General features: G+C 34.7%; 1 protein-coding gene and 1 pseudogene across 1 annotated transcript; both read left to right on the top strand.

Annotated features, from left to right (window-relative positions):
- Nucleotides 1–8,338: 8,338 nt before the first annotated feature.
- LOC113335282 lies at nucleotides 8,339–14,113 on the top strand. Its single transcript, XM_026581387.1, has 4 exons — nucleotides 8,339–8,473; nucleotides 12,694–13,042; nucleotides 13,135–13,519; nucleotides 13,768–14,113. The coding sequence occupies exons 1-4, from the start codon at nucleotides 8,339–8,341 to the stop codon at nucleotides 14,111–14,113; spliced, it is 1,215 nt and encodes a 404-aa protein (XP_026437172.1).
- Nucleotides 14,114–19,017: 4,904 nt separating this feature from the next.
- On the top strand, nucleotides 19,018–20,859 carry LOC113335164 (annotated as a pseudogene).
- Nucleotides 20,860–20,874: the final 15 nt, after the last annotated feature.

Raw genomic sequence — 20,874 nt, 5'->3', positions numbered from 1 at the left:
CATTTTTAATAATTTCATATAATTATGGGTGTCACGGAACTAAAAATTAATTGTGGGCCTGACAATGATAATATTATTTTTTTGGGCCTGCGCCTAATTTTCCCAAACCTAAAACCTAATGAAGGTAGAGCAAATCCCAATTAGTACCGATGGGCTACCACCTGATTTGTACGGCATGGCAGGGAGGGAGCCCACAGGTGCCTATTTCCGGTCATGGGCTTGCCTGGCCTGTATTTGAGCTGGGCGGATAGCGTTTATTTGAGTACGATTTTTTAGGGACCATGGTTTTTTTGAGGGGACCATGGTTTTATTAGACAACCTTCCCTATAGTGATAAGGGGTGTCCTAAAACGTTGAAATGACTAACCTACCCTTAACCTAATTTAATTTAAAACCAACCTAATAACCACCTATATATATATAACCACCACCTCCTCCCACCACTACCACCCACCAACGCCGATTACCAACACCACCACCTCCGATTATCACCACCACCAACCACCGATTACCCCGCCCACCACCGCCGATTACCACCACCACCACCTCTGATTATCACCACCACCAACCACCGATTACCACCACCTCCTCCCACCACCACCACCACCGCCTATTTAAGAAATGTAAGAACATCAATGCAATCACAATTAAGTTCAGTTACATAATAATTTTATCGAGTGTAAAAGACGGCAGCCGCAACCTGATTCTGCCATGGGACCACTCTGGAGGTATTTTCCAACAAACCCTTCGCTTTAATTTGATTTTGATTGCTTCAATCGAATAGAAATCATCAAAATAGGATTTTAATAGAAGTTACAGAGCCATGTTCGGTTAGGTCGATTTTTCAAAAAACCCTAGTTTACTAACCAAACTTCTTGAAAATGAAGAACACGAAGAACAGTTCGGTTCTATTGGATTTAAAACTAAGTCACCGAACTCTCTGTTCGGTTGTTTCGCAAAAAAAGTTAAAATTACAAAGTAACCGAACTCCACCCTTAGAACCGAAAAAAAACAAATCTAGTCTAACCGACTGTGTTGTTGTGGCCACTATGTTGAGTTCCAAAATAACCGAACTTAGCCAATAGAGTTCGGTTTGTTTGCAAAAAATTTTAAAACTAAAAAGTAACCGAACTTAGCCAATAGATGCTGGAACTTCATATTTTTGTTTGTTTGTTAAGTTCGGTAACTTCACAATTTTATCGCAAAAACCGAACTCAGAGTTCGGTTGGTTAGCTGTTAGGTTCAAGTTTGCGAAAGAACCGAACTTTGTAAACTTATATACTCTTATATTACGTAAAGTTCGGTTAGATCAAAAGTGCATGCAGTTTGCGAACCAACCGAACTTTGTACACCAAAGTTCGGTTAGTTGAGAACCAACCGAACATAACGCTGTAACTCCTAGAAATTATTAGAGAGTTCGGTAACCTGCGTGTTTGGAACAAGTAACCGAACTACACTTTCAGATGAGTTCAGTTACTTGTTCATCTCACGGGGCAACCGAACTACAACTTCAGATGAGTTCGGTTACTTGTTCTTCATATAAAGTAACCGAACTGTTCAAAATCCAGTTCAAATCCGGATCATTTTGAAGATTAACAAATATTTTAGGAGAGGATGGAGATGAAGAATCAAATGAGTTTTCATCATTTGAATACTCAAACTTAGTGAATTGGAAAAAAAAATTATTTTCCATGTTTTTCTCCTTCATCTTCTCTAACTCGACTCTCTCAATAATTCTACTCAACTAATAATAAACCCATCTTTTAATTTAATCTTTTTAACTAATCATTCACTAGTCATAACCTAAAATTAATTAAGAGTGTATATTAGGTATTAAAAATAACTAGATATGGGGTGACCTAGAATTACTTCTAATGCCTTTACCCAAAATAAAACCATGGTCCCCCCAAAAAACCATGGTCCCCCCAAAAAACCATGGTCCCCAAAAAATCGTTCAATTTCTTATTTGAAACCTTATATAGTACCATGTTTTGGGCACCACCCTTTTTGGTGGGGACCATTATGTGATAAAAATATCTACCTATAGTTTTAAGGAGCGCCCTAAAATGTGTAAATGACTAGCCTACTCTTAACCTAATTTAATTTAAAACCAATTTAATAACCACCTATATATATATATGGGTCTTCTTAACTTGTAGCGCTATATATACATGTTAAGGAGTCATTAATAACTCACTTTCTCTCTTGGAGTTTGATAAATTACATTGGAGTTGTTGTTACCTTGAAACTTGGTTTACATGTTTCTCATAAAATATCAATTCCAATTATACCCTTATCACTAGAAAATTTAATACTAACCCATAGTTTCACTTCTATGACTTATAATTTCACCCGTGCTCAAGTGATATGAGGCCGCTATGAAATATTTTCTACCAGTAGCCAAATTAGTATTTTTATGTTTTTATAAAAATTTGACCAGAAAAAAAAAATGTTTATCAAAAAACACATCGTTACTAATTACAAAGATTGTAGGGTTAGGGAAAAAACAAAGAAAAAAATGCTTCATGAATCATGAACAGTCGGAGTGGTAGATGTCACTTCCTAACGATTTTGGGGTTAATAGACTAATGAAAAGAAAGCCGTGAAGAGAATGGAGAATTTCAAACGGCAGGATATCTAAGAAGAGAAATAAAGAAAAGTCAAGATACACGATCAATACAAACCGTGGAAATCTATTAATTGTTGGAACTGAAAAATCTACTTTGAACAGAATATTCAACTTTGTTATTGAATCCGTCTGATAGTTATAACTAGTGGGACCCAAATATTTAAGTTGTTTAATAAACTTGAAGGGTAGTTACGTAAGTTTCTCTCTATATATTAATTTAAGTATTTAAGTTGTTAGTTTTTAATTGTTATCTCATAATCCGAGCAAAAAAAATTAAAAAAACCAAGATAAAAGTGTGCTATTAATGTCTCCTTAACATATATACATGGCTACAAGTTAAGAAGACCCTATATTTAACCACCTCCTCCCACCACCATCATCGATTGCGGTCACCGACGATCACCACCTCTATATAAATATATATAGGTTAATTTGAACCAACCACCACCACCTCTATATAAATATACATAGGTTAATTTAAATCAACCACCACCACCTCTATAAGTTTGGTTAGGAATGGGAAAAACTTTGTTGAACTAGTGTAACCTGATGGAAACGAAGAACATGAAAAACAGTTCGGCTATTTCGCAAATAAAATTTTTTAAGTGCAGTTTGCCGAACTTAGTTTAATAGAGTTTTTGCTATCAAAGAAAAATTCGGTTACGTCGATGTTTAGAAGAAGGCACAATTAGAGGATGTTCTCACAAATTGGGGATACTTCCGGTTATATGGAGTTGGATTTTGGCTAAGGGGTATTTTTGAATTGGTATCCCCTCAGAATCTAAATCATCGATACCAATATGATATCAGTTTGAGATTTGTGCTTTGTTCTCCCAATTATACCCAAACTAGTTTCCAAGCAATGGAGACAAATTAGCAGTAAACAAAATGGAGAGTGGTAGAGTTTGAATTTTGAAGTGCGGACTCACTGTACTGTATTGTCGTGTCAAAATTATGATACAATTTGGGCATGACATGAGGAGTAATCATTAAAAAGTATGTGGCCACATCATCGTTCATATTTACAGCATGGATTCATGACAGTTCTGTTTTTGGGTGAACACACTGGTAGCAGTCGGTATTGTTATGAGTTTGAAGACAATACCGACTGTAAAAATATCTCATAGGTATAATATAAGGGGAAAGACAAATGTATGTTACCTATCTTTACTGGACCAGTAAGCTGATTATGAACGTCAAAGCGGTCGTTTTTTTTTGTTGTTGTAATCAGATGGTGGAGTTCGGTTATTGCTTGTGTATCACTGTATCAGTACTTTGAGTATGTTCGTCATTTCCTAGTAGCAGTGAAGGAACTAAATCCCCCTGTTTTAGAAGCTTCAGATCTCCAAATGGTAAACCCAGAATTTCTTCAGAGTATCCCACAAATTAGCCATTACCAAAATTAATTGGATATATAAGGGGTGCTTAATTTACTTTATAATGTTTTTTATTTTTTCAATTTTTAGTATTCCCCAATTTTTTAGTTTAGTTCGGTTACGTCGTAAAAAAAAATTCCTAGCCGAACTTTTGGTTCGGTTACGTCGGAATTTTTTTTCCTAGCCGAGCTTTTGCTTCAGTCACGTCGCAAATTTTTTTTCTAACCGAACTTTTCTCTGAAAGCAAAAACTCCATTAAAGCTAAGTTCGGCTACCTGTGTCTTCAGAACCATTAGCCGAACTACACTAGCAGAAGAGTTCGGCTACCTGTTCTTCAAAATTCGTAGCCGAACTCTATTGTCATATTCGAAATTAGTTTATAAAATTTTCATTTTTTCGAAAGTTTTGGCCAATTCAAGCAAGTTTAACTAAATTTGAAGTATACCTGAGTATCCAAAACCCTCATTTCGCAATCAACCATCTTTAAAAGAAAAGGAAAAAAAAAACATCTTCTTCTCAAAAATTATTCTTCTAAAAACACTCAACTAATTAATCTAACCTCACTAATTACAAATTAATTAAACTTAATTATTTAACTAATCATTACACTAACAAATTTAACTAAGAAGGGTAATCTTGATATTAACATAAATACTTAGATAAGGGGTGACCTAGAATTACTTCTAATATCCATCCAAAAATGAAATCATGGTCCCCACCACCGTTCCTTATATAGGGGCTTTTGAAATCGATATTATGAAGGGGCTTTTCCAGGATTTTCTATGACGAGGGACTTGGTTAAGGGGTAACCTTGAGGTATATCAACTTTCCAAATTAGTATTCCATCTATTAAATCCTCAACCTAAATCAAATTCATTTAAATTGTCTTATCTTTTCTGATTCTTCGATTGTAACTCTTCTTTCTTCTCTTTTCTCTTTCTTAATTTTTTTTTTTTGGTGTTTGAAATGGGTTAGATTGGTTGAAATCAGGGACACATCTGACTTGCACATTGATTTATAGTTAAAAATTCTTAATTTTTTAATTGTATACTTATATTCTTAAGTTGTTACGATTAGGTTCGAGTTTATGAAATCAGCCGTAGTTTTTCTTACAGTTGGAGTTTTGGTTCAAAAACCTTAAAGTAAATGAGTTATAATTGAGTTTTCCTCAATCTTATCCATTAACGTTTAGGAGTTCATTGTTTCTTATCCATAAAATTGTCTTACGGTTGGTTACAAAGAAAAAATCCAACCGCAAACACCTCTGAAAAGCTTCAAAATTCATCCATCCTCGGACATCCATCATGGGATATTGTATGTAAAATTTAGTTTCTTTAAGGATTCACCCACCTCAAAGTTATCGCCGGAATCACTCATTTTGAGTGGGTGAATCAAATTCTAGAGTTTCAAAAAAAATCTCTTATTCTCTTTTTTCCCTTGACTTCTCTTCACTCCAAAAATCCAAAGATCTCAATCAATTTTTTTATTTAATAATTATAAATAAAATAATAAATTTAAACTCACAACATATAGTAGATTAGCTAAACTAATTAGAAAATTACAACTACTAAATGAGGGAAAACTAGTCATTATGAAAATATACTGAATATGGGGTTTTGATTTTACTAACTGGAGATTTTTTTTTTTTGATGGAAAGTCCCACTAATGCTTTCAACAGACCCTATATGTGATTTTTCTTATTTTATTTTCATGATCGACAAGTAAGCCTGCTTATGTTCAGTTGTACAACCATATTCAAACGGATTTATGTGTATTTTTTATATGTCAAGAGGAAAAAAAAGAAGAGAAAAACTAATAATGGTGGCTTTGAATTGATTGACGGTAAAAGAAAAGAAATTTGATGGGTTTTGAAGGAATTCCTAAAATTGATTTAAGGATTATAATAGGTTTCGATTGAAAAACAAAAAGATAATTATGACTGAAATTGATGCAATAAGATTGAGATGGGTTATGAAGAAGAAGACGATCCTTAATTAGTTGAATAAAAATTTAACAACAAATTAAACCAAGTTTCTGCGCATAACAGAAACACGGTTGCGAGAGCTAAACCATAGCTTACCAGCTAGCACAACATATTTGTAGTTCCCATCAGCCGTAACTTAGATAAATATTAGAATCTATTAAATTTTGCTACCATAATACCATGTATTTTTATATCTACTATTTCGGATCGGACTTCACCCGACTTAGCTTACCGTTTTATTTAGGTTGTTGGTGTGTCATTTCCTTTGCGTATGGGTTGTGACACTTAAATTAAGTTGGGGTATTTAGAAATCATTCTCATATATAACTTAGTAAAAGGTTAAGGTGTGGACATATAGTCACATAAAAATAATTGTAAAATAAATATATATATAAAGCTAGAGAAAAATAAAAAGGAAATTAAAAAAGAATAATAAATATAATTAAGTATTAATATTAGTATTAATGGGAGGTTATACCCACAATAAATATAATTATAAAATATTAGTATATAGAATTTATTTATTTTCGTATAGTGAGGGCATTGCTTTGCAACTAAGAATTTTCAGGCATAATCATCCTTATATTGTATGGATAAGAAACAAAAACTAAAGGAAACCAAAAAGAAATTACAAGAAGTTAGTTGGAAGCCTGGAAACAAGTTGGGCTCCAATCCCCTTCGGAATGACAATACCTACCCTATGAAACAAAAAATTAGTACCTTTAGCTGTACCTTCATGCCTGGTAGAATAGTTGTGAAGACGCTTCAAGAGATTAATTGCATCATCCCTGAGCTCCCCCAAACTGGAGAAGGAAAGCACACCAAAACCATATGACTCACACGCTGGTCAAAATACCTGGTGCGTTTACGAACAACAGCATTATCCACAGCAAGACCTGGACGGAAAGAACGAACTCCACCTCCGGTGAAGGGTGAAACAACTGTTAGGTCTAAACATATGTCCCTTCCACCATCCCAATTGTAGATTAAGATGTCTGCAGGCTTTAAGCCACCACCATTGGTAGATATAAGACCCAACTGAACTTCTTTTCTAGCTGGGACATCGGCACGAAAACATATGTCTGCAATAGTGTTACGTACGAAGTCGTGTCGAAATCGAAAGAAAGGATTTTAGAGAAGAGAAAACCTAAAGCTAAGGAGAATTACAAGTGAGTTTGAAAATGGAGGTGTATGGAAGAAGTTTCTGCAGAATCAATAGGATTTATTATAGCTAAAATGGTAGAACGGTAGATCCCATTTCTCTCTGTGTGTTTTCTTATATGTGATTTATATTTCACATGATTTTCTATTGGTTTGAGTCTGAAATTTATCTGTGTGATTCTATGCATCTGTTATTGGGGTTGTTGAATCCATTAGCGGGAGTGCTATAATAAGACAAAAGAGGATCACTAGTTAGTAATTTCAAAACCCCGTTACTAGATACTTTTCATAATGATTAAACAACTCTCATTTAGTTAGTGTTAATCATTTAATAAACTAATGATTAAATTAATGATTTCTTATACACTTAGTCAAAAAATTAAATCATATTAACAGTTGTTTTGGTGGGAAGAAAAAGTGGAGAGATTTTTTTTTTTTTTTGAGATTTCTTTGAAAAATCCTGGTTTTGGTTCACTCAACCAAAATAAGGAATCAATGGCTGAAAATAATCAGATACACCTCTAACTTAGCTCAAATATCCTTTTTATTAATCAAAATTGGTGAAAGAACATAAAGAAAAAAAATATATATTTCAGAGCAACTTACGGTTGGGTTTTTCATATAAACCAATCGTAAGGCGCATTTACGGTTAGTGGTTGATGAACTTCCAACGATAACAGATCAATATGAAGAGTTACGGCTGGAATATTTTTCTCACGAGACAAACCGTAAAACCAATCGTAAGTAAAATTATGGCTAGGTTTGGTAATGTTTTTATTATTCAAAAAGCACTTTCAAAATATATATATAGTAATTATTTATTTATTTTTATTTTTTTGAAGCATTATTTTTCATATTAGTGTTCGGTAAAATATTTTTAAAGTGCTTTTAACCAAAACCACTTCCAGAATTCCTGAACTTGTAAAAGCTAAGCGAGGGGAGCTTTTAAAAGCTCTAAAAGCATAAGCTCTGGTCCCACCTTATTTTATTGCATGATTTTTCTTTTATATCCCTATTATATTATATAAATGACCAAAATTTCCCTTAAATCTTCGATAATAAATTTCTTATTCTCCATAATATTCTTTAAAGGTTGTTATTTTTATTTTAAATCTATGTCACATTCTTCAAATAATATTATATTCACTTTCAAATTATATTTTATATAGCATTACAATTAAAAAGTACCATGGCTGACACCCGTGCCTATTGTTATCTTGCTTCTCAGAGCCAGACTGCTTCCGTGCAAAAGGTGATCCTTGGTAATTTATTCTCTACAGACAAAGGCTTTGCCTATCAGTTGGCTCTTCAGACTTTTATCCAGGTATGTCCTTTAGAAACAAATCCCAAACCAATTTACAATGTCTGTAAGAGATTCCACTTTATGGAAGTGCAACCGTGTCAAGCATGCTCAAGATTACTTACTAGCCGTACCTATTAGTGGGTTAATCAGTGCCTTGGTCTACGACAATTCAGAGTTTTCCTCTGTTATCGCCTTGGTATCCCTTTGTTTGCTGAGAATAGTTTATGCGCAAGTTGTAACAAATCTATGGATGTATTTGGGGATCACGCACTTCATTGTGCTAAAGATGTTGGATATAAGTTCTGACATGATCTTGTTCGTGATGTTATTGCTGACATTTGTTACAAATCTAATGTTCCTGCTCGCAAGGAAGTTTCTCTTGGTTTCCTAACAGATGATGATAGAGATTTGAAACCGGACGATATCCTTGTTCTTAATTGGGATAATGGATAAGATGTTTGTATGTATATCATAGGTGTCTCGCCATTCACTAGTGATGGTGTTCGCTCCTTTGTCCCAAGAAAGGCTATCTTCAGTGCAGTTTCACGAAAACGTAGTAAATATTTGGACAAGTGTGTTTCACATGGCTTTGGGCTTGGCGTCCTTGCTTTCTCTACCTTAGGGGAACTGGGCGAAGATACTTTGAGTTTCTTCAATCGTCTGAAGAATTTCCTTGCTAGCAATGATGCTAGTAGTGGCTTTGGTAGTTTCATTTTTCATAGATTAGGCATCGCTATTCAAAGGGGAGTTGGAGCCCAGCTTGTTGCTAGGCTACCAACCAAAAGTTTTGTATAACTTATTCATTATTTATAAAATCTTTAATTAAAAATAAATAAAACCAATATTAGATAAATATTTGATTTTCATATAATTTTTTTATCCCGAATTATATCAATAATAAAAAATACTTACTTAAAATATATATACATATCTAATATGTTTAAATCCTATAAAATAGAATAAAACTATATTAAAATATTATGTCTGTTTTTTTCATTTGCTACACCTACAATAAGTAAACCTCTATTTTACCAAACACAATTTGGTCATTTTTTTAATCAGCTTTAGCTTTTATTATCTAGTTTACTAACTTAACTGATTTTTTTACACAGCATAGCAGAAAAGCGCTTTTACAAAAGCCGCGGCATTACCAAACTAAGCCTACGACTGGTTTTGGTGTTACTATTTCAACCGTAAATTTTTATGTATCTGGTATTTGATTTCTACAGCTAGAAATATAAACTTACGAACTTAATGTACGGTTGGTCTCAGTGGTTTACAAACCAGCCGTAATTATGTTACAGATACAAGAAAAAAGTTACCAACCGTAATTTTTTATGGTTGATATAATTTATATCCAAATCAACCATAAATATTCTTAGTAAGTTATATAATTTACGGTTCCTTATATTATATTCAGAACAAACAGTACATTTTTTACCGTTAAAAAACCAACAGTATAACTAGACATGTTTTGAAAAATACGGTTGTTTTCGAGTCCATGAAAAAACGTAACACTCTCAGAAATCATAGTTATGGTTTGTTAATGAAGAACAACCAACCATAACTCAATCCTAATTTTCAACAAAAATTTTGACGAACCTAACCTATTGTTTTTCTTGTTTTGAGATCAGTTGATTTTGGGTTGTTGATTAGAATTTGAGAATTAGGTTATTATTTTTGTTTTGATTTTTGTAGAAGGGTTGTTGATAATGATTGATTTTAACGGTTTAATTGATGGAATGTTTGTTGATGATGATTGATTTTAAGTTGTTGTTGTGGTGATGATTAGAATTAGTGTATTGTTTTTTTTAAAGACTATTTAGGTTTAATTGATAAAAGAGTAACTTATATTTTTACTATATCTTTAGGACACTCCCAACCAACTAACTAGACATTAGAATCATAGGTAAAATCCCTTTAATGGATTCAACAACCCCTATAATAGTATACTTGATAACCGTCCTTCTAATATTCATAGGTAACATGTTCAGGAATCCCTGATTAAGATTTGAGGATAACCAACCGTAAATTCACCGTCGAATATTTATTTTAGTTTGAGGGATATTTCTAAAATCTCTGGACAGTTTCCTTTTAACATGTTTTTGATTGATTTTCGTATCCTAACTGATGTTAGAATAATTTGTAATCTTAAAAAGAAAATGTAGATATGTATGATATCTTTTATTGTGCTTTGGGTTTGATTAATTCTAAATTATAACGAATTTAATGTGAATATTTTAGTAATCTTCCCAGTTTTTAGGATTCCATTTACATTGTAAATCCAGTAACTATTGTTTGAATCGTTGGTTTTGTTTGAAACTTTTGTATGATAAACTTGAATTTGTCCTGGTTACGTAAAATCGCGTTAAACCTTGATAGGGTTTGAATATTGTATTATGCGAATTCACGGAATACTTATGCGAAATGATAATGGTGATTGTGCAAAAGCGTGGGTACAACAACCACACCCAATATTTCGATTAGCAATATGTATGGACTAACTCTAATATACTTTCAAGAGAATCAACTAGACTCAATCTTAATAAAGTATATCAAAGGGTTATATCTCTCTTTCTCGATTCAATTCTTACTCAAGCAAATAGTAATCTGCGAGTCTAATTGAATACAAGAGAAATCACTTGAATGGTACCAAAGACCAATGTTCATGTATCAATCAATTGTAATCAACAACCAAAGGTTGGATTTCCAATTGATTGATTCTAACGCACAACCTGTGATATTTCAATTATTTAACAAAATATAATGCGGAATAGAAATAACACAGACACCAGAATTTTGTTAACGAGGAAACCGCAAATGCAGAAAAACCCCGGGACCTAGTCCGGATTGAACACACACTGTATTAAGCCGCTACAGACACTATCCTACTACCAACTAACTTCGGTTTGGACTGTAGTTGAACCTCAATCAATCTCACACTGATCCAAGGTACAGTTGCGCTCAGTGGCGAATCTACACTGGGGCCAGTGGGGTCACTGGCCCCCCCTAAATTTTATAAAAAAAAATATCCCGTGTAATATTCACCAGATTTAGCTTCGTGCCCCCTCTCTATTAACGCCAAAACTTGGAATAGATATGCTTCTGAAACTAATTTCAGCCCTATTCCTGTGCATAACTCACTTCCACGAACTAAAGCTTCCCTAGAATGAAGGAAAATTGGGAGAAAATCTGCTGAAATCACGATGATTTCCTTATATTTGTGGTTCGTATATGGTTTATATGAATAACTAAACATTAATCAGTCTCCGTCTGCATCAATTCAATTTCCAAGTAAGGGTTTTTACTCCTACCTCCTAGATACTCTAATTTTGATATTTTTCTTCTTGAATCACTTTATTTATGTATATTTTCTTAATGATGAAATTTGGGTTTATTATGATGGTGGGTTTTCGATTTTTTTTTTTAGGTTTGACGAAATTGATCAATTTTAAGGGAAAAGTGATACTGCAATTTTACAAACAGCCGGTGGGTGTCATTGCTTTGTTTTGCTGTGGTAAGAAAATTAAGTTGATTAGTGATTACTACTTAAAATTGTGTTTCATGGCTTATAATCATTACGTTAGTGAGTGAAACTTTGTCCTGATTTCTATAATTATCATCAATTTTTGAGATATTGTGGATGCTGGCTTTGGAATTAGATATAATGGGTTTTGATTTCAAATTTTCAATTTTAGTATCAAATACCTCAACTCCTCAAGATCTGTTAATTAGGGAAGAAATGTGTATCCAATTTGTTTTATCTATTGTTGCTCTTTTTATTAAAACTTGTGTGAATAGTGTTTAATTTATTCCATTGTGTGAATAGATTTATGGATGTGTGTTGGAAGAGTTTAAGCTCAAGTTGATTGACAGTTCCTGTAAGAATCTAAGTTCGGTGTTATAGTCATTTCTAAACTACAACAGAAAATCGCAAATACTTTGGATGTTTGTAGGCATAGGTGTTATGATATATGGGTTTAGTTTTGGATTAACACATTTAGTTGCTTATTTTTCATAGTTCTGTAATTCCATAGTGTTTACAATAACATTTGATTCAATCTTTTTTTTCTTCTTCTTTAATAATCATAGTACTGTAGTGCTTTGTGTTTCCTGTTTGTAGTGACTGGTGAAGCTTAATAATCATAGAGACCAATTGTATTCTTTGTAACTCATTGGTCTCTAATATTGTAGTCAGGCTAATGAAATTTTGTTTGTGGTTTTCATACAAAAATGCTTAGGTACTTACAGAGAAAAATAGAGACAACAATGCTACAACAACACCTTCTGTCTCAAACCTGCGTTCTACAACGCGAAATCATGTAATTCATGATCAGAGTTCAAGTGCCCAGAATGTAGCACCGTCCTGCGTAGCTGAAAACGATGTGAATGAAAACTTACTGGCAAGTCTATCTTCAGATCCAGGACTGCGAACTCCAATATTTGATTATGATCCCAATATCAGAGACCGAGTTCGAAGAGCTTACTTACAAAGACGTCCTTGTCAGCCAAAGAAGCACACCTATCCAACAAGAATATCTGGTGGCAAGCCAAGAAAGTTTTGTGGCTCTTTGTTCAACGAGCACCCAAGTTGGTTGGAATATAGCATTTCGACAGATGCGATGTTTTGTCTTTGTTGCTATTTGTTTAGAGCTGGTAGTGGTGATTCCTTTTGGGAATAGGATTTAGAGGTTGGAGGAAGAAAGAAAGGCTACAGCTACATATTGAGGGGCCAAAAAGTGCACATAATAAGGCTTTGAAAAATTGTGAGGCGTTAATGAATAGGAAACAACACATTGATGCAATTATTGAAAAACAGTCGGAGGAAGAGAAAAGGGATAATAGGAAAAGGTTGAGGGCATCGATTAACTGTGTTCGATTTCTTTTACGGCAGGGGCTTGCATTTCGTGGACATGATGAAACCGAAGCTTATCTCAATATAGGAAACTTTATAGAGCTCTTAAAATGGTTGGCAGATAATAATGAAGAAATTAAAGTCGTTGTACTAGAGAATGCTCCAGGGAACCAAAAGTTAATAGCATCAGATATTCAAAAAGATATAACCAAGTGCTTCTCTTCTGAAAAATTTTAACTGAAATTATTAAAGAACTCGGGGTTGGATTATTTACTCTCCTCTTAGATGAATCTAAAGATATATCATCAAAAGAACAGCTGGTTATTGTTTTGAGATATGTGCACAAAGGTCATGTAATTGAGCGTTTCGTAGGAATCGAACACGTCACTAGTACAACTGCCAATTCACTTAAAGCAACAGTGGATGATTTCTTTTCTCGACATGGATTGAGCATTTCCAGATTACGAGGGAAAGTTTATGACGAGGCAAGCAATATACGAGGTGAGTATAATGGTCTAAAGGCACTGATTTTGAAAGATAATAACTGCGCGTATTTTGTCCACTGCTTTGCTCATCAACTGCAGCTAGCTGTTGTGGCTGTGGAAAAAAAACATACATATGTAGAAGAACTTTATGTCGTAATGAGTTACTTGGTGAATGTGGTAGCTGGATCAGCCAAACGTCAAGATATGCTTCGTGAGAAGCAAGCTGAGGCGGTCTTTGAGGCACTATGTAGTAGTGAGATATTAACTGGGCGAGGCCTTAATCAAGAAAGTACTCTTAAACGAGCTGGTGACACGCGTTAGGGTTCGCATCACAATATGATAGTAAGCCTGATTAATATATTCTCATCTGTTATAACACTTTTGTATCATTATCAAGTTGAGTATTTATACACAGTCATAGATATGCAATTTCAAGAACTAAACAATCGCTTCACCGAGACGAACACTGAATTACTTCTTTCTGTGGCATGATTAAGTCCAAGAGACTCATTCTCTGGATTTGACAAAGATAAACTGATTCATTTTGCTCGGTTTTACCCAAGAGATTTTTATCCTACTCAACTTGTGTTACTAGAATATCAACTACTAAATTACATTGCGGATGTAAGGTTACTGATCTCGCAATCAAAATGGTAGAGACTAAAAAGGATGAAGTGTACCCTTTGGTTTACTTACTTCTCACATTAGCATTACTTCTACCAGTTGCTACTGCCACCGTAGAAAGGGTATTTTCTACTATGAAAATTGTAAAGAATCGCTTGCTTAATCGATTGGGGGACGAATGAATGAATGACATTTTGATTTGCTACATTGAGAGACACTTATTCGATCTGATCGGAGATGATATTGTCATGAAAAGGTTTCAGAATATGTGCAGTCGTCGCGGGCAGACATAGAAGTTGCGTGTTTCTATTGAGTTTTAATTGGTGATTTAGCTAGATCAAACCTTCTTTTCTTTACAAGCTTTATATTCAGTAACGTACTTATGTTTCGGTTTGAATGAACTTTATGGTATTTAGTGTACTTCTTTGCTGATGTGTGGGATTTTTTCGCTACGATTTTAGTTATGTTCTTCGAGAATAAAATGTGCCCCCAGTAAAATTTTGTTCTCGATTCACCACTGGTTGCGCTCCTTACGTCTCTGATCCCAGCAGGATACTACGGACTTGATTCTCTTAGATTATCTCACCCACAACTAAGAGTTGCTACGACCCAAAGTCGAAGACTTTAATAAACAAATTTTTATCACACAGAAAAGTCTACGGTAATAGATAAATCTGTCTCCCACAGAAATACCTACGAGTTTTATTTCATCTTTTGATAAATCAAGGTGAACATGAACCAATTGATAAACCGGACTTATATTCCCGAAGAACATCCTATTATTATCAATCAATTCACAATAATCTTAATCGACGCGGCGAAAGAAGATATTATGGAATCACAAACGATGAGACGAAGATGTTTGTGACTACTTTTATATCTTGCCTATCGGAGATATTAATCTCAAGCCAATCGTTACGATTGTACTCAACACGATAGAATATGCAAGATCAGATCACACAACTACGAGAAAGTAGTATCGGTCTGGATTCACAATCCCAATGAAGTCTTTAAGTCGTTAACCTGGTTTAGAAGAAGAAACCTAAGGTTAAAGGAGAATCGACTCTAGATAATACAACTAGTATCACACATGAGGTGTGGGGATAATTAGGTTTCCCAGTTGCTAGAGTTCTCCCATATATAGTCTTTCAAATCAGGATTTGCAATCAATGTTAACTTGGTAACAAAGCATTCAATATTCATCGTTAGATGACAACCTGATTAGATTCAAGCTAATATCTTTCAACCGTTGGATCAAAAATTTAGCTTGTTACACACAACCCAAACATGTACATTTGTTGGTTCAACAGTAGTTAACCAAATGGTTAGCCATATGAGCACTTTCATATCACCCATATTCTTCTTCACCATAACTAGTTCAAATGACTCAAATGAACTAGTTAGAGAGTTGTTCAATTGTATAAATCTCATGTAACTACACAAGACACAGTCGAAGCAAAAACGATTTGATTCACTCGAATCGATTCATGAACTTTATAGCCACGGTTTGCATTTTGAATTCCTTAGATAATATAAATATAAGTTCACAAAAATCGTCTTTAGATATAACCAACTTAAGTTCGCAGATTTAGTTCACGGACTTAAGTTCCCTGAAGGAGTTCTCAAACTCCAGTAGATATTCTCGGGATGAGAATTACTTCCGCCAGTTCGCGGACTGAGTTCACAGCTCTTGTTCCGGTTTTCCTGATCAACAAAGTACGCATACTTTGGTTCAAGGAAAAATGACTTATACATATATGTGTTGCCACACAATGCTTATATCCAACAATGGTTATATAATATAAACTCTCATTTCAATCATTGAAACATTCTTAGAGGACGTTATTATATAGTTGTTATTCACAAACTATTTTTCGTTAAAGCAAATTTCAAAGTGACTGAAACATAACATGACTTTCGTCACTAGGTAAAGATGAACTTGGACAAAGCGAAAGCTTACCAACACATATTTCGAGAAATACATAGGCGAGATAAACTCGGCTCGAAATACCAAATGTGAATCAAAGTCTATATAGCAAAACGACTTTTGTCTCAAGATAGGAGATAGAGTAGATAGACATTTGAGTGATAGATAAGTTCAAGTCTCCACATACCTTGTAGTCGATGATGTTCCACCAGTTCCTTGAGTAGTTCTTCGTCTTGTATGATGATTGCCATGGAGTTCTTCAGCTCAACTACACTTTCTATCCTAGTCCGAGACTTAGCTATAGTAGACTAGAAATCAAGACTTATAGTTTTGATCACTAACATTGACAAACATGCTTGAGATAGAAAAGCATGCGATTTCGACCAAGCAATGCTCTAATAGATTGTTAAATTGAGAATTTTTGTGAAATCACAACTTCTTGATGATGTAGTTTATAATATTAGGAGTAATTTGCATTATTGGTGGTATACCTACTTCCGTGTTGGTAAACCATATATTTTCAATCATGAACATGTACCTCTCGATCAACTGGGTCGAGGGCATTGACAGCGACGTCTCGGGTTCCAGTTTTGTTCATAGGTTTTAGCAGTGACTCGGAGCCACAGGAATGTTGTTGTTCACCCTTGCCTTAATTTTCCTGGGTATTGTGGTAATGATGTATAATGTATTCCTGATTATTCTCTTCATAGAGTTGTTTTTTACACTTAAGAAATATATATAGGGGTTTAGTACCTAGGAGAAAGACTGTTCATTCTTGTTCATGCTTTTAATTTCCTTCAAAGTGGTAACAGTTTCTCCTTGTTCATGCTTTTAATTTCATCTTTAGAAAATTGAGGACAATAATAGATATAAGTTTTGGGTGTGGGAGAAATTTTTTGTTAATTGCAATAAACAAACTCCAGAGCCTAGAAACTTGTGCTAATAAAGGATAGCACTAACATATCTAGGGGGATGGAAGCATCTTGGTTGTAGGAGTTGAGGAACCCGAAGATAGAGTCTAGTCATAAAAGCAAAGAGCTCGGATGTTAGAAATAACATGGTAGTGTCACCTTATCTCGAAGTCGTCTTTTCACTTTCAATTTTTGTTTTTGCATTTTTTGTTTCTCTAAGTGATTTGGTGGGGCACACGCATCGAATTATTATCTCCGCTGGATATGGTAAAGTAGAATGATTGAGATACCATTCTATTTCTTAATCCCGTTATAGAACCCTAATTTCTCAATCTCAAGCTGCTGTGTTCAGTTTCAACCAAAAACTCATCTTCAGCTCATTTCCAATTCCTTATTTTCTATAAACCCATCTTCCGATTCGGATTCGGGTTCGGGTTCGGATCAACCCCCTCTTAATCTTCACCAAACATCTTCAATTACGGCAGCAACATCAATCTGAAAAAATTTCCCTCAATCTATACTTGATTTCTAATCACCATTAATGGCAGCAAATTAACCTATTTAAATTATTGAACGAATTAATTAAAACCCTTGTTCGATCGCTTTTCATATACTGGAATCAAAATTAACCAGTATTTTCTTTTAATTGGATTGTTACATGAAGTTGCAGAATAATAAGGATTTGGTGCTGGAATTACTTTGAGTATCTGGGTTTCATGGTTTTGTCTAGGGTTTGCGTTGAATTGAAAATCGAGAAATTGAATTTTGTGAATCGATGAAATGATGATATAGGGTGGTAAAAGATGGATCTATTGATTTTGAGCTGTATTAGATGAATTTAGAGAGTGTGTCTGGGTTTGATTGTTGGTGGTGGTCAACTACAGATGGATAGTTAGGGTTTGTTGAATCTGTTTGAAGCAGAGAAATAGATGAGGCTTGTGGAGATGAGATTGTGTTGCTACGATGAATGGGTGTTCTGAATTAAAAGGAGGTGCTGGTGATGTTGTGTTGCCATTGAAGATGCAGATGAATATCTGAGTCTCAGTTTCAGGGAAGAAGATTGTAAATCAATTCAGATTTACCGAAACAAATGAGGGTTTTTCAGTAATTTTCTTCGACACGTGTACAATCTATGCGACGCGTGCACAGGCGCCGACTCAGCTAACCGAGCAGTGGAGGGAAAAACTGACAATGGGAGGAAACACTAATTTCAATTTTTTGGGGAGGAAATGCTAATTAGCGATCTTGGCAGGGGAGGAAACGCAAAATAGCCCTCGTTTTAATTTTTTTAATTTTTGTGAACAACCAGCTTAACATTAGAAAACAATCGTATATAGACCACTAGGTATTAATTAACTATAAGCAACCACAAGGGTGTCAGCACCTTCCTTGTCGTCGAAAAAAGAAAATAAGAAATGAGTCTGACCAAGACAATAAGTGAACATATGCCATAACCTACTAACATGATACAGATAGGAAGTATTAAACAAAGAGTTAACAGCTATATACATCCGTGAAATCACGTATTAGCACATGAAATTAATCAAACACGTCCGCCAAGATAGTAATCAATTAAGCACGTCCTTATCAGACTAATCTAAACTTCTATTTGAATTCTTATTATTTCGTGTATTTTCTTCGATCATGGTGTAAGCTGTGCTTTCCATGTTGCCTAGCTAGTGGCTATTATTTAACTAGAAATTAATAGTTTTTGTCGAAATGGTATACATTACAGTACATTCTCAGCTTCCCTACAACCCGTAATCAAGGATATCGAGAAGAATTCTCTCAGTTTCTAATTTCAAGGGGACGTACATCTTATTTTCATAATTCGTCCTGTAATGGCAACTGCGGGTGATATCGAAATTTTAAATCATCCTTTATTGCCTAAAGTGAAGAATGAGCAGCTATCAATTCCAATTGAAGAAATGATAGCCAAGTTTGACAGAAGTAGTGAGCATGTGTGGCGTCCGTATCAGGAGCTAATTTGTATACGCAGAGTGCACGAAAAGCTTCACAAGATGACGGATCCTAGTTCATATGCTCCATTACTGGTATCTATTGGTCCCTTTCACAGGGGAAAAGAATCACTTAAAGAAATGGAAGAATGCAAGCTGCACTATATGAGTAACGTTCTAAATCGAACAAGAGAAGAGCATAATTTTGATTCAATACAAAGGGTATTCAAGAATTGCGTTGAATCTATTGGGAAGATGGAAGAAAAAATTCGCCAGAGCTACTCGGAACCAATCAACCTCGAAAGCAAGGAATTTATAGAAATGATGGTGGTCGACGGTTTGTTCATCATCGGAATCTTCCAAGCATTAACAGGAACGAAGCTGATAGACGACAAATTTTTATTTCATAATATATGGGCCAAGAATACGCTTCTCTGGGATCTCTTGCTCATGGAAAATCAAATTCCTATGTTTGTTCTCGAACGCTTATTCAACTTAACTGCAGAAAAGAAGAAATCGAAGGGAGTGACCTTTCAAGGGACTGCACTGAACTTGTTCAAAGACAATATTTAGTTGCCGAGAAAAATCAATACCGTAACTAAGTTACAACAAGGAAGTCTTGGTGAAGGTAATAAGAATTTACTCGAACTAGTAGCTAAATCAATGCACCCTGATCCTCATCCCAATAACGAAATGCATGTTGTTCAAATCCATTCTTCACCCTTCTCAATGTTCACAGAGCTGACCACAATGCTTAAAAATGCGTTACTGCAAGTTTTCAAGTACATCATCATATTTCTGAGCCCTACACGCAGTAGTTGTCATAAATTGTCAGGAAGTATAATTCCAAGTGCGACGGAGTTGGCACGAGCAGGAGTTATTTTCGAAATAGGCCCCAATGATGGTAGTTTCCTAGATGTTAAATTTGTCGACGGAGTGATATCAATCCCTCGTCTTGTAGTCGGCATAAATACTGGACGTTTTTTTAGAAATCTCATTGCTTCTGAGCAGTACTTTGATCAAAATGGATCTCCATATTACATGACCTCATATGCCATATTCATGGATAACCTGGTAAGTTCTGCTGCAGATGTCACTTTACTTCGTAATCAGGGAATCATTACACATACTTTGGGTACCGACGACGATGTCTGCAACATCTTCAATAAGCTTTGTTGTGACATATATTTGAAAGACGACTATTATGCTGATATACATAAGAGAGTGAACATATATTACTGTGACCGTTGGAATTTCTGCAAAGCGACATTGAGTAGCAAATATTTTGATAATCCATGGTCTGGTATTTCTCTGGCCGCTGGATCTTTATTTCTCATTCTTTCTCTTATAGCGGTCATAATAAGATTGCTTGAGTATATCAAACCTATAAAGGCAGCCTGAACCGTGAGGTAATTAACGGGGAACTGGATTAAATCCGTTGGGTTAACCTCCAGCTTGTTCGTGCTCATTCGTCGATAATCCATGAAAGCAAGTTGCCCTCACTTGTAATTGTTTTGGCTTTTCACTATCTATGGATTGTAAAAGCAAGCTGCAGTCACCTGTACTTGGTCGTCCAGTTTTTATGGTTATTTGTATCCTCATCTTCTTTACTAAAAAATGTGCAAGTGCTTGGATTGTTTTTCTTTCCTTTTGTATATACTC

This window comes from Papaver somniferum, unplaced genomic scaffold (assembly GCF_003573695.1).
Source record: "Papaver somniferum cultivar HN1 unplaced genomic scaffold, ASM357369v1 unplaced-scaffold_139, whole genome shotgun sequence".
Classification (NCBI taxonomy): domain Eukaryota; kingdom Viridiplantae; phylum Streptophyta; class Magnoliopsida; order Ranunculales; family Papaveraceae; genus Papaver; species Papaver somniferum.
The sequence above is the reverse complement of the archived record's forward strand: the minus strand, read 5'-3'. Positions and strand labels throughout refer to the sequence as shown.